Source organism: Rhinoraja longicauda, chromosome 21 (assembly GCF_053455715.1).
Source record: "Rhinoraja longicauda isolate Sanriku21f chromosome 21, sRhiLon1.1, whole genome shotgun sequence".
Taxonomy (NCBI): Eukaryota; Metazoa; Chordata; class Chondrichthyes; order Rajiformes; family Arhynchobatidae; genus Rhinoraja; species Rhinoraja longicauda.
Window position 1 is genome coordinate 9,582,114 of NC_135973.1, and position 15,665 is coordinate 9,597,778.

At 39.8% G+C, this 15,665-nt stretch overlaps 1 protein-coding gene across 6 annotated transcripts in view; it reads left to right on the forward strand.

The window, feature by feature from the left end:
• Positions 1-13,792, forward strand: part of LOC144603908 (E3 ubiquitin-protein ligase MGRN1-like) — a 91,069-nt gene extending 77,277 nt beyond the window's left edge. For 4 of the 6 annotated variants that reach the window (XM_078417714.1, XM_078417718.1, XM_078417719.1 and 1 more), the window contains one exon: positions 10,168-13,792. In XM_078417714.1, coding sequence (XP_078273840.1) covers positions 10,168-10,280 — 113 coding nt within the window. In that variant the 3' untranslated portion in view covers positions 10,281-13,792. Of the gene's footprint in view, positions 1-1,430; positions 2,555-3,309; positions 3,356-10,167 lie in introns of those variants that run through there. The other 2 variants (XM_078417716.1, XM_078417717.1) reach the window with 2 other exon arrangements.
• Positions 13,793-15,665: the final 1,873 nt, after the last annotated feature.

Below are 15,665 nucleotides of genomic sequence, written 5' to 3' on the forward strand. Positions count from 1 at the left end.
ACATAATTACTTGGTTGAGGGACTTTGGATGCCCTACTGTGAATAATGCTGGAAGCAGAATTCAGAGTAGAATCCAGTAAGAAATCAGATAGATACTTAAATAAGTATGTATTAAATATTTGGCACATCAAGAGTTTGCAAAGACAATTCATTACCTTCTTTATTGCTGAATTCTGTGATTCTAAGCTCCAAGTTCCCCTGTCAAGCAAGGACTTGTGGATACAGCTGCCTGCTAGCATATTTCCATATTTTCCTATGGCATTTGCAATATACCAGAAATTGACATCACTGAGCAGAAGTTCAATAATAAAAGGCTAAGAGTGATATTACAGTAACCTTAATGTCATAACTGACACTACCACTTCATTCTCTGTACATCTCTGGGATGAATCCACGTGCTCACAAAGGTCTTGAGGTTCAATCTGCCAATGCTCTAAGGAGGCATGGCTACAGGGAACCTTAGGGCGGCACGGTGGTGCAGCGGTAGAGTTGCTGCCTTACAGCGTTTACAGCACCAGAGAACCGGGTTCGATCCCGACTACGGGTGCTGTCTGTACGGAGTTTGTACGTTCTCCCCGTGACTGCGTGGGTTTTTCCAAGATCTTCGGTTTCCTCCCACACTCCAAAGACGTACTGGTTTGAAGTTAAATTGGCTTGGTAAATGTAAAAATTGTCCGTAGTGTGTGTAGGTTAGTGATGATACGCAGGGATCGCCGGTCGGCCAGGACCCGGTGGGCCGAAGGGCCTGTTTCCTCGCTGTATCTCTAAACTAAACTAAACCGATCAGGTCACCCTTGCCCAATTACAGAAACTGTCTTTAAACCCATCCACCGATGTCTGCTGGTGATTACCTGGGCCACTGTGCCTGATTGCTGTGATCTGATGGTTAATAGGTCTTACTTTTATTTAAAATCCTGCTAGCCATTAACAGTTAAATGTGCAGCTCCACCTTTGACCAGGCTTAAGTTTCCATTCTTCCTTCCCTTCTGGCCTGATCTTATAGAACTTCTGCTCTCTATCCCCCTCCTGTCTGGTACCCGTGTGACCTGCTTCGTACAATTTTAATGTTACTGAATCATAATACGATTCCAATAGATGTAATGGTGTCACACTTACTTTGGGTTTTCACTGGGCCACTGGTGGAAAGACCATATCAATGTGATTGCAGTCACAATTTAATTACATCTCACATTGGGACGCACACTTCAAAACCCATGTCTCTATATGAAATAAGCTGACTGTTTATTGACAAGAAATCAGATGTGTAAACATTAAAATCGATCAGAATTTAAAATCAGCACAGCAGGATTTCCATTTTTAGCCCTGGTCAAATACTACAATAGCACGGAAACACGGAAACAGGCCCTTCGGCCCACCGAGTCCGCACCGACCACCAATCACCTATACACTAGTTTTATCCTCCACACTAGGGTCGATCTACCGAAACTAATTAACCTACAAACCTGCACGTCTTTGGAACGTGGGAGGAAACCGGAGCACTCGCAGAAAACCCACGCTGTCACAGGGACAACATACAAACTCCACATAGACAGCACCCGTGGTCAGGATCGAACCCGAGTCTGGTGCTGTGTGGCAGCAACTCTACCTCTGCGTCATCCATGCAGCCTTGTAGCTTAAGTTAATTGTTAATTAACTCTTTGTTAATTAGCTTAGCCGAAGTACTCATGATTTTCGATTCATTAGCTTCCAATTATTACCATTTTCAAAGTTCTAGCTACCTATTAGATATTTAGAGCCTTGCTGATTATTATATTGCATATAACTGGATTATGAAAAATGAGAGAAAGTCAGAGGAAAAATATGGCTCCTTTTAGCAAAAACATGGATGTATCTGGCTTCTATTCCCTCTGACTTAATGAATTCTCACCACTTTCTGGGTCAAGAAATTTGAATTCCCAGTTGGGACTCTTGACGCTTTCTTCTAATGGGGACCTCTGGTTTTGTTGTTCCCCACAAATGGAAACATACTTTTTATGCCTGTTCTATTGAAGCACAGGATCATAATTTTAAGACGCTTTTCCCCCTCTTCAGTCCTCTTATCAAGGGGGGGAAAAAAAACAACACAACCTGTTCACCCTTTCCTGAACAACATAGCCTTGCATTTGTGGTAGCGTTCTTGTACTCCATCTTTATCCATTCTTCAGTTCTTCTTTTGTGGCAGTTAATGTGCTTGGAAATGCCAACAGTTCCAGGAAGAGCTGTTGCCGTTTCGTTAAACACCGGCAAATTTGGGATCTGTGCGCACGCATGAACCAATATGTAAACCCCAAACTTGCTGGCTTTTTGAAGCTGTTCACGCTGATGCCCCATTTGTCAGAGTGTAAATCTCGTGTTGACCTGTGTTGAAATTCAATGTCAATCTAATTTCTCAATTGCAAGCATCTCTGCTCTCTACTCGCCTACCAGCGTCTGAAAATAAGAATAAATACTTTAAACCCTACTCTCTGCTCCTTCTCTTGAAACCATTTTTTCCCACTTGTCCCCTGACTCCATTTGCAGCGACCGCATTCTTCTGTCTGTAACATGGCATTTTTTTATTAAAGGATGTTTGGAAATTTGAATTGATTATCTCTTTTGCTTTTTGTTTTCAATTCTTCCACGTTGGTTGTTTAGCTTACCACATGCGGAGAGTGTAAGGCTTACATTTGTAAGCATAGTATAACTAACCACCATTTAAGGAAAAATTAAAGGTGAGAACTATGCACACTTCTCTCTGGAAGGATGGAGATTCCACTCTTAGTGAAGTACTTTTCCTGTGCTAATTAGAATGGTTCTGTTTCTCAGAACCACCAAGTCCAGCAAAGTGAATCTTTAATTTGAAAAAAATAAGGAGAACATTTTAAGCACAATTTCTCCTTATTAAGCAGTAATTTTATTATTAACGTGTATTATAAATTCTGAATTACAGCATCAAGCATAGCAAATAAGACAATCTTTTACATTTTCAAGTGTTGCCTCTAAACATTACCAGTAAAATATTTCATTCAGATTTCCTGCTCTCTGAAGCAGGACTTGTTTTAGGCAGGTATCTGTTTGTGCTGGTAAAAATAATCTTAGGTAATAAACTATTGATACCTAGTCTTCTATTCCCCATTTATTAGCTACAAGTATTCAAATGCTGAAATAGAATTAATTCTAACAAGTTATTAATGAATGTTAATTTTATACCCTCATATATAACAGGATTCTTTTTGTGTTCCATTTTTGTGTGTTCTTTATTGACTTACTTCATTACCTATCTAATATATCCTTACCTTTTTCTATCTATAATTTTGCTGATTTGGGCAGCCCTTGGTCCTGATTCCTGCTCAATTGGCATAGAAGATTAATTCTGGTATGTTAACCCTCTTTACTGTTTAATCTTTTTTTATGATTTTGGCTATGTCAACTGTTGTGTTTTCTCTGTGTGCATGAAAATTATAAGCAAGAAGTACAGGATGTGAAATCTTTTTCTCTTCCTCCTCCCTCTGCAGCACTGAGTGACCCAACAGCTTTCTGCAATTTATTTTATTTCTCGGCCTCTCTTCTGCACCTTTCAAGCACAACTCCTAGATAAGCCCACCTCATCTTTTGGCTCCCTTTTCATCTTCACTCCTGTCCACACTGATATCCTTGCTGCCGCCATGCTGTTGAAAATAGTCTTTTCGCTGCCCGCGTTATAAATGCAAACTCTTCCAAAATGCAGCTTTCCTCATCTGTTCAGTTCCATCACACCGCCGTTTGAAAATGCAGCCTCCCCCATCACTTGCAGTGCAGTGTAAAATCCTGTTCCTATTTGCTTCATGGCTTTGCTGTTCCCTTTTGTCTGCATGCATTTCCTTTCCCTTCATTGCACACTTGGCTGAAAAAAGAATTGTCAATCGCTTCGGCCACACTCCTTCACCAGCTTCACATCACCCCATTACTCCATTAGTCCACTTTCCACTGCAGCTGTTGTGCTGGGTTATACACCTTTGAAATGGAAACCAGGTTTCCAATCTTCTGATAAGCTACTGTTTGTTCGTTTTCTTGAACATATGGTTCAAGGTTTCCGTATCTCCTCAGCTCTGCTTTGGAGAACAGTTCTTTACTACTGAAGAAGGGTCTCGACCCGAAACGGCACCCATTCCTTCTCTCCCGAGATGCTGCCTGACCTGCTGAGTTACTCCAGCATTTTGTGAATAAATACCTTCGATTTGTACCAGCATCTGCAGTTATTTTCTTATAGTTCTTTACTACTTTTGTAGGAACGAACTGCAGTTGCTGGCTTGCAACAAAGAAAGGCACAAAATGCTGGAACAACTCAGTGGATCAGGCAGCATCTCTGGAGAAAAGGAATAGGTGACTTTTCGGGTCGAAACTCCTCTTCAGTCTGAAGAAGGGTCTCAACGTGAAACATCACCTATTCCTATTCTCCAGAGATGCTGCCTGACCCGCTGAGTGGCTTCAGTTATTCACTGCTACTACTTGTCATTTTTTCACAGTGATTCAATCTTTTAAATCTGGAATTTCAGTTCTACCTCCTGGCAAGATGATTTACAGCCACCTCTACCACACCACATCAAATTACCCTCCTCCCACCGTCACTGCAACACATTGTGTGAGTTGAGCCAAAGGGCCAGTTTCTGTGCTGTAATACTCTGGCACTTTAACTCTGTATTTTCTCGACACCTTTAACTCTACTCGTCTTTCCAATATTTAAAGTCCTTCTTAAAAGGTCACTTGTGACAATAGACAATAGGTGCAGGAGTAGGCCATTCAGCCCTTCGAGCCAGCACCGCCATTCAATGCGATCATGGCTGATCACTCTCAATCAGTACCCCGTTCCTGCCTTCTCCCCATACCCCACTTCGCAGACCCCACCACCAGCCTAACTTGCACCTCCTCCTCCCCTCCCCTCTTCCCCTCCCCCTTGCACAAACCAGCCCCACACCCCCTTAAAGCTCCCTGTGACGTAATCCATGTTAAAGACGTATTAACGTTAAATATATCTCTGTCTTTAGCACTGTTGCACAATTTAAACACCTGCTGTTATTTTAATTTTCAGCTGTTACTTTGTTTCAAGTTCGTAGGATATCCTAAGAGCATTTTGTAAATGATGCACATTTTGAACTTTAAGTGCCATTAAAAACTCAGTGTGCCACAGTAGCTGAAATGTTATTAATTAATAATAATAATAATATATTTATTTTATATAGCGCCTTAACACATGCACAAAGCGCTTCACAAATACAATTAACATAGAAACAAACAGACAAACAGACAAACTAATTGTTCTGCTATTCCAAATTGTGCTTTCATTGAAAGAGAATTTTAAACGATATGGGCAAAGCGTAGTTTAGAAACAGGTTTAAGAAGTTTGAAAAATAGTTTTGATGAATTATTATTTAATCTGCAAATGCTTCCAAATCTAAATCTGTGGGAGGATCAATAAGTTTCACTTAGAAAGGACTGTCAGATATTAATCTCATTTTAAAAATGCTCACTAAGCTTATTAGGTTCCCTCTCGAAAATGGTTATTCAGTGATTAACAGAGTCACACATTTAGGAACAGCAATAATTTTGATGTAGGTTCTGCGTTAATCAAGATATTCAAAACCATGGAGGAATAAGGAACTCTTCATGTGGTATTTGATGCCCTTCAATTAAGAAATGCCAAGATTAGAAATAGGCTTGTTAATCGTTGCAGAAAACTCCTGCTGGTAGCCACTCGTGTAGATGTCAGGCAGTCGAGATTAACTTAAGTTATTCACTCAATGGTTGAAAGAATTGTGAATAATTATTCACAGCTGGAGATTACTTAAGATTTTCTTAGGATTCTGCTGTAAATGCGGGAAATGATGAGAGTGCAGTTAATTTGTAAAATGTAGTCTGTAAAGGGGAGCCTGTAATCTGTAAAACTGCACTTGGATGAGATACCGGTTTGGTAGATGAGGGAGTGGGGCAGACAGCAGGATTGGTGCTACCAGGACTGCGAAGAAGTTGGTGACAAGGACGTAGGCTGCAGGATTGAGGTTGTTGGTGAGTCAGTAACAGTTAAAGTTTGGTTATATTTTAGTTTATTGTCATGTGTACAGTGAAAAGCTTTCAGTTTTTTTAGAGATATAATACGGAAACAGGGCCTTCAGCCCACCGAGTCCGTGCCGACCAGTGATCCCAGCACATTAACACTGCCCTACACACACTAGGGACAATTTACACTTTAACCAAGCCAATTAATCTACAAACCTGTACGTCTTTGGAGTGTGGGAGGAAACTGAAGGTTTCTGAGAAAAACCTACACAGGTCACGGGGAGAATGTACAAACTCTGTACAGACAGCACCCATAGTCAGGATTGAACCTGGGTCTATGGCGCTGCAAGAGCTGTAAGGCAGCAACTCTACCACTGTGTCACCTTGTTGCATGCGATCCAGCCAGCGGAAAGGTAGCACATGATTACAGTCTTGCCATTTACAAATTACAGACTCGTCAGGCACAGGACAGTTTGCACTGTTTGGAGAAATCCCATGAAAGAAATGCTGCTTTATTATGTAGGAAAGAACTGCCGATAGACACAAGATGCTGGAGTAACTCAGCGGGACAGACAGCATCTCTGGAGAGAAGGAATGGGTGGCGTTTTGGGTCGAGTCCCTTCAGACCACACGAGGAGGGTCTCTGCATTCCTTCTATCCAGAGAAACTTGTCAGAGTTCTTCAAAATGGAAGAGTGTAGCCACTGCCAATATAATCATATCCCAGCGTAAGTGATCCATTGGAAGCTATCTGTAGCCCTGTTCAAATACTACAATAGCACTATTATAAAACCAACTAACTTTGAGAGCTTTTGCCCATTTAATTGCACTACAGGATTGTGGCGCCACTTTTGTCTGTGAAACTCTGCAATTTAGAGGGATTATAGTGCTTTTGAAAATTGCCTTATTGGTTACTAACTGCAGTGATCTGCCAAGAGGGGAAAATTAACAATATAAAGAAGTTTTTGAATTTTGGGTAATTGATATGCCATTCTGTATATTTACTCATTTTCAAATAATTTACGGTTCTCGTGACATGTTCGCTGGAAGAATTTTGTAAGTTTGCACTTCTTATTGCTGGGTTCTGATGTTCAAGAACAGTTTTGTGTCCTGAATTTCACAATTTATTTTGAGATCGCTTCACATTTCAAGGTGAGGTTCCTTCTCCGATTATATTTGTTTCATTTTGTGACCTCCGTGTAGACGCCTCTATGGTTGTAGGAATTGTGAATAATCCTTATCTAACTTGGCTCGAGATTACCCAAGATTTTCCTTGGGATTCTGCTATAAATGCAGAAAATGAATAAAATACAGTTAATTTGCAAAATTCAATCTGCAAAAAGGAACCCGCGATCTGCAAAAACTGCACTTGAGATACTGGTTCAGTGAATCGGTGATGCTGGGATGCCCATTTGAGCCTCTGGCAAAATCTGAATAGAGTACTATCAGTGGTAGTAAATACTTGGAATTGCATTAATAAATCCAGAATGTAGCACATGATCACGCATAGCTTACATATTCTATTGTTATGAAAACATGAAATTGTATTTGTGAAAAGTGTCAATGTGAAAGATGCATCTTCTGGATGCGCTGGGATTCATCCTCAGTGATGGGACCTGGGGTCATCGGGCGTTTCGGGTCTCACAACATAATTATTACATCGTTCAAATATTACCTGTGATCAGTGATATACCGAGTTCGCTGCGACTGCTGTTGTACTTACAGTTCAAATTCATGAATAAACAATTCTGCCAATAATGGGAAATTATGTTTGATAGCTGAGATTTCTATCAATTTTTTGGGTTTGTAAATTGAGATTATTAATTGGAAAATGATTTTCAGGTTTGATTTTTGCGGAAAGACTCCTCTTTCATTATTGGTCGTCGTGGTAATTTCCGACCAAGCAATTTTTGAGTATTCGCTGATGCAGTTGCTGTAGTTAATTCAGTCTAAATGTCATGATATTTTGCTTTTAAAGTAAAATACTTTCTCATATGTAAAGCAGCCATTTAATTTTGACCCCTTTTGTGCCAGTGTCAAGCTGCAGTTGTTTTTACCTTTATTCTCTCCAAAATAATGCAAATATTTTTATGACTGAGTATGATTCACAACATCATTGCGGTGTTCAGTTGCGGTCTCTGATCACTCCATTGCCACCTTTGTTGTGCTTATATTCAAAATGTGCATCATTCATACCCCACTAACATTAGCTGATCTTTGAAAACTTTGCTGCTGCCTTTATAAGTAATATTTTTTCTGCCACTTTGTCTACATAATTTGAAGAACTTTGAGGGATCCTCAGTTTTCCGTTGTACCCTTACTTTGCAGAAGTCAACACCAATGCTGTGCGACTTCACAGTTCTGCCCAATTTACTGTTAGGTTTAACAGAGACTAGTTAATGGCTGCCTTCAAATGTATAGGAAGGAACTGCAGGTGCTTGTTCAATCTGCATATGTCTATCTTTGCCGTCAAATGTATATGTTCCAAGATATTATGTACCCGTACTTCATGGTATATTTTAGTTATTGCTCATAACAGAGCAACTTCATCTCATCCCCACCTCCACCTCCACTCAAGAAACTAGGGCTGTCAAGCAAATCGTTAAAATAATTAAGGTCACAAATTAATGAATTGTGATTAATTGACAATTTTTAATTGCACTGTTATATATCAGTGCTTCTGAATGATCCAGCAGAAACACTCTGACTGGCATAATGTAATACTCTTAACTCGTTCGAAGCCCTCTGGTCTTCTCCTACCCCTGTAACCTTCACCTTCAGCAACAGACCGGTTCCACCAAGATGCAGCAAAGAACGCCACAGGAGATCCTTTTTCCCTGTGGCTATCAAACTGTACAACTCCTCCCCATCTGTCGTGGGGTAGACTGACTCCCTCCCCCCCATCCCAATCTTTGCACATCCCCAATCCTTGACTTTCCACACGTCACTTTAATTTCATCTTTCATGTATCTTGTTGCGTTTTACGACTGTTGGCAGACCAATTTCCCTCCTGGGATGAAGAAAGTTCTATCGTATCGTAATCTTTTTCAACCTCAGATCCTCGCCTGCCTATCTTTCTGGCCACGTCCAGGACCCGATTGTCTTCTCCAACACCAGATCCGGGTCCAGGCAGAGATGTAGACTTAGAGTAAAGCCTGTTTCCAACAGTTGTTATGCAGAGACAATCAATCCAAAAAAGAAACGGTGCTGCATTGAGCCAGGGGCTGCCAAATGGCAGGCGGATCACGTTGAGCCCAGCTTTCAATTCTTGCATTCTGACCCTGGCTTCCGAACTTCACTTCATATTCCCTAGCCCCTGCACGTGATTCTATCTCGCCCACTGCTTCTCTCTCCTCTCCCAGTCTTCTCATCCCTTCTTCCTTCTCTCTTGCTTCCATCCCTTTTCTGTTTCTGTTTTCTCTCCACACCTGCACTCTCCTGTTCCACAGTTGGGGATTGATAGGAGAATCAGCAGGAGAGTGGTGTTGAGGGAGGTTGAAGAGTCCTTTGGGTTGGTGGCAGTGTGCTTCAGGCATGAATTTAACATTGTTCATTGAGCATGCACATTTACTGATAACTACAAGAAACACAATTTAATACATGTTGAAGATTGGTTTGTAAAATTATTTGACGTTTCTCATTCATGGATTGTTTAGCTACAGTTTGCATTAAATCTGGCTGAAAGCACATTAAGTAAAGATGAAGGAGCATTGGAGTTGTGGCATTAACTGCAGGGCAAACCATAATTTTGCCTTCAGTCAGTATAACTTAACACCTTTGGGATTGCCTCAGAATTATTTGGTCAGATAATTTTCCTTGAGGCTTTTTCAAGGAACTTCCTTTTGTGAATTAAATGATAGCAGCAAGATTAGTTGTTTTACATTTAGAGATGCAAAGACATTAATTTAAGAGCACCACTAAGGGCAAAACTTAGAACGCAACACCATAAATGACCTTATCATGGCACAGATGCAGAAGAAATAGCAAGTAGCTCTTTCTTTTCTCAACAACAGAAGACGTTTGTTAAACACAACAAAAACTGTCCCCCCTCCCGAACTCCGTTTTGTCATTGAATGTTAGTTAAAAGGTCGTAGCCATTTGCTGAACTATAGCCATTGACATTTTTGATATTTCACTGTTATGTATTTTTCTGCAGGAACTTCGGACTCTACCGAGAGCCTGAAAAGCCAGAGTACCAACAGCTCATCTCAACCTCTCCTTGCTGCCTCAAATGCTGTCCTTATAGAGGATGAGAGCCAGGTTCCTTGAGAATATACGAATTAGCAGCAGAATGACCAATTGCATGTGCCATGTAAGATCTACTGTCCCTGTATCAGTTTTGTCTTCATGACACACTTAACTGTCTTGTCTTTATTAATAGTTCGCCATGTTTCATGGTGTCCTGAACTATCATTTGCACCATGCACATTTAACACCCACATGGCCCAAACTTGCATTCCTCTTTACTCTGTTACTGGCAGTTTGACTGATCCATTCATTCCCCGCAATGGTCAAAGTGTTTATAACGTATACTGTTTCATGTTCTGTAATACATTTCAAAATACATTATGCGCTAACATAGAACACAATTGCTGATTCGGCTTATTAATCTTATTTCCCCTTCCCCACCCGTACTAATTACATGGGAAACCAAGGCCTTGATCAGGTTTTTTATGTTTAAAAATTACAATGAAAACATTTTGCAATTAAATTTCTGAGTTAAAGTGCGATGCTGAAGAACATGTAAACATGCAAGGCATTTATTTAGTGCTCCATTTAATATTGATTGAAGCTGTTTTGGGTTTTCCAATTATGTTAAGTAAATAACCATTGATAATGCATGATTTTAAAAGTTGCATCTCTCTTTTAAAAGAACAGTCCTATATGTCCCAAGGTTTGCACTTTGGACAGTACTCCATATCACCTGTACAGAATGTTTTTTCCCCTTGCACAAGTCGCTTTTTAAAACTTTGTCTTTCCAGATACTGAAACATCTGACTTTATTCTTCCCGTCTCTGAACTGTCTTAGTGTGATTGATTCTGGACACTAAACCATGTTTTCGAATGCTATGTATTAGAAAACCATTAGAAGACTTTATTTTCCGATATAGTCTTTAAAAAAAATCACTTTCTCTCAAAGTATACAATTTCTTCTGACCACCTTAATCTTTGAAATTGTTGAATATAATCTGCACATTAATGCATAGTCTGTGATATCTTGTAATCTGTTCATCTTTGTGGTGTCTACCTCATTAACCCACGTTTTAATATGGCAGCAGGATATGGAAGATTAGTCTGAAGCAAATATGACCCACATATCTTTCAGTGTAGTTAAGCCTTCACTTTTGTAGATGATAGGTTCTGGCATGGTGGCGCAAAGGTAGTGTAGCTGCTTTGCAGCGCCAGAGACACGGGTTCGATCCTGACAACGTTTGCTGACTGTATGGAATTTGTGCGTTGTCCCCATGACCTGCGTGGGTTTTCTCTGGGATCTCCGGTTTCCTCCCACTCTCCAAAGACATACAGGTTTGTAGGCTAACTTGCTTGGTAAAAATTGAAAACTGTCCCCAGTGTGTGTAGGATAGTGTTAGTGTGCGGGAATCGCTGGTCGGCACGGACTCTGTGGACCGAAGGGCCTGTTTCCATGCTGTATCTCTGAAACGAACCAAACGAAAAATGGTTGCAAATCTCATAAACTATTGTATGGGACAGCAAAGTTGGCAGCTCTGTAAATCATAGCAACGGCACATTTGCACTGTTGACATCGAGATGGCTTGTTACAATTTTGATTCTGATTGAAAAAGGGTAGGAGCAGGACAGGGAATCTCAACAGCATGGCCTCTAACGCAAAAATGATCCAGTGACTGCAATTAAAAAACATACTTTGAACAGTGTTGAAAAGTTAAAGGTGGCACTTGTTCCACCGAAGCATCTGATACTCCAAGGAGAGTGGTTTAACACTTTTATCACCTCAAACAGTTCCCATTAATAATATTTTTAAAGTTCCAATTCTAAATGTTATTCTGACACAAAAATGTGATGTCGGCAGTATTAGAGATTCCTTTTGCCTGTGAAAGGCCGATGAATGATGATCATTGTAATCAGTGGCAATTCTGGCGTACAAGGAGCGGGAATTAGAATGTGTCATTCCCAGACAAAATGGTGTACCATGCAGCTCAGCTCTAACGGCACAAAGTATGGCTGGTTAGCCCCTCTTCACCATGTGAGAAATAAGGAAGAGGATGGTGGTAGATGTTGTATATTGTTGGTTAGATGCTGCTCCCACTTGTTTATCTGTCGTGCGAGTTACATTGCAGCCGACCAGGAAAGCTGCACCATCAGGGTTCAACTGGAAATTCACAAAGCTGTGTAAATCAGGTAGGTGCAAGAACATGAAGTATGTGAAAGCAGCAAAATCCCCAAGCTCAAAGCTGCAGTCTGCATTTGCCAGGAATTTCCATTATTCCTGAATCAATCTATTTGGATGAGATTGTATTTTATCCTCTCCCCCCGCCCCCCCCCCTTCCCCAAAAGAAATATTTTAAATAGTGTATTTACCTCAGCCCACATTTGAGCAATCTGCTTCAGCTCTTCGTTACATCTGCATAGAGGTTACTGATGTTTCATGCTGGGGCTGCTGTATAGCTGAACATTGGATTCCTTCCTAAAATACCATCACATCAATCTTAGTTTAGTTAAGTTGAGAGATACTGTGCGGAAACAGGCCTTTCGGCCCTTCGAGTCTGCACCAGCAATCCCCACACATTAATGCTATCCCACATTTTTACAGTGACAATTTTTACATATACACCAAGCCAATTAGCCTAAGGGGAAACCAAAGACCTCGGAGAAAGCCCACGCAGGTCACAGGGAGAACGTACAAACTCCGTACAGACACGCATCCGTAGCCAGGATCGAACCCGGGTCTCTTAATTGTTAACTCTTAATTGTTTTAAATTACCCTCTGCAAAAGAGACTCTTTCTGTACCATCTCTGTAGCCATTTAGCCAGATTTTCATCAGATCTCAGATGATAAAAATGTCAAGGTAAATTTGAGCACAGATAAATACTTAATAATGTTTTAATATAGTTCTTTGCCAGTCTGCACTTCAGATTAAAGGCGCTGTTTTTGACTCTGCTCGTGATCGCTTCTCAAATCTATTCAGCTCTTTTTAAAACAAAAAGGTAAATGATCAGAATATGTGTTAGGTTTATGTACATCATGCTACTCATGTATGTAACCTTTTGCTGTAATCATGTTATTCTTGAGTATTTAATTTTTGGTATGATTAAGGCGAGACGAGTTAAGACTATTCAGTTGAGATTAATACAGCATATTCATTCAGCTCCATCTGCTGACATTGTATCCTTATTCTGTGCCTTGTACCTGATCTTATGATGAAAGTAAATGTAATAAAAATCTTGTCATTTGATCCGGTGATTGTGATTGAGCAAAATCTCGAATTTCAAACTGTTTTGGAAGAAAATACTAATTTTCTATTTACTGTAGTATAAATAACTGCTTAGTTGAGTGTATTGTGAAGTGACGTGGAAAGAATACATGAACAGCATAGAATGGGTTAACTTGCAGAATCATGTTGAAGTACTTTTGTCCATTGTAGATTTTTAATATGTAGTCACTTATTTCCATAAAGCTTCATTACTGCATTTACTACAGAATGTATCGAGTGCATAATTTTAAAAGATTGAAGAAATACACTGTAATTTCATATGGATGTGATTTTACATTTATTTGTAGGATATTGTATTGTAATAAAATGTTGCAACACTAAAGATTTTGTCTTTTTGCTGCCCATCAAGGAATATAAATTGGGTTATCATAGTCCTAGCATGGAAACAAGCCCTTCGGCCCAACTTGCCTACACCGGCCATCATTTCCCATCTACACTAGTCCCAGCTGCCTGCATTTGGCCCGTATCCCTCTAAGCTTGTCATATCCATGTATTTGTCTAAATGTTTCTCAAATGTTATCCTTCAAATGGAATACATGAACACCCTGGTACACAGAGTACTTCTATCATCTATCATTTTCTTGCTCTTTTTATGAAGGCAGTTCACACTATGATCAGATAATTGCAAGGATGGTGTATAAAATTATTTTTACTGGGTAATTAAACAATTGTGGCAGAATTATCTTTCTAATTAAATGTCTAACCTGTCCTAATTCACTACGATAAGTCTAATTTCATATCCACCTAAGGTCTTTAATGTGGGAGGTTCAGTGCATTTGTGATACTGAAGTTGCTTAATTAAAAGTTAAGTCACATAATCCAAAGTTTTAATTTTAATAAGTTTTAAGTGTAATTTTTAAATAGGCAACACCAAAGATAGTTGAACTGCTTTATGATGTCACAGGAAGTTGCTGTGACATCGATACACTTATTCTGACATAATCAGTGATATCTTCACAATAGAATGTTGGATGAAAAATATTAACACCTACTCTTATTATATACGGAAGCCAACATTTTCTTCGAATCAATTTTCAAATTAGACCCCAAACGCATTTTTCATCTTAGCACAAGGTCAATAATTAAGCATTGTCCAAGCATCTGATATTGTCCCTCGTGCCATTCTGCTGCCAATCCACTCCCAAATGAGCAAGGAAAAGTAAACTCTAAAGGTGAGCTTGTGTTTTAATACTTTGTAAGCTTTGGTAGTTTGCCTTTCATTTCTCTGCCTAAGTTATCCTAAAAATACTATTTCTGCTGCATCTGTTTCGATCGTTCACACTTACTTCTCAGAATGAAAGTACCAGTACCCACAGCTGGTACACACTATTGTTAAATATATATGGAGGATTCTCCGTTCCTTCAGGAACAATGCAGAATCAAGCTCTCATGAGCACTTTGACTAGCACTCAAGCATGTCAATGCTTGATGTAAAGCAAAATTGAGTTTCCAAGTGCAGGCGCAACTTGCTTGATGAAACATTTTCTGTGGTGATCGAAGCCGACTCAGTAGAATCAGGACAAACTTTTCTCTGCAGGCTTATTTGATAGTTGTCATTGCTGCATTGGCCGATTCCTTCAGTACTGTTTAGTGATGGTTTTGTTGTCCTTGTCGTAGAAAAACGGGCACTCTAAATAATGATTCCAATTTAAAGTGGAAAAATTAAATTTCAATAATGCTGGTGTCTGATTTTATCATTGCTGTGTCTACCGATTATAAGTGAGTTCACAGTATCTCTAAATATTATTCAGAAAGTCCACAGTGTTAAAGAGAAGACCCTGTGTAGGAAAATAAAACTTTGCAGCAGAATATCTTGCATCAGGTGAATCATAAGTTTCCACATGTTTGAATTAAATTCCACTTGATACAAATGGTGACTTACGACCGATGTTTCCAAAGACTTCCACCCTTGGGAGTTTCTTACCTCCTGTCTGAATCTGTTGTCAACAAATAGATGCGGGTTGATGGTCGCAGTTGGTCAATGAGTTTCATCAAGGTTGAAACTTATGACTTGCAGGATGACACAAGGTGAACTTATTGGAGATTTGAGTTGAACAATTACTTTGGTCTTGGACTCAACAGTGCAATGAAATTAAGATTGATTTCCAATAAAAAAAACTGCGGAGAATAAGTCTTGCGGAGAATAAGTCTTAAAGGATGTTTGTTTCTATATCTGGCTTCC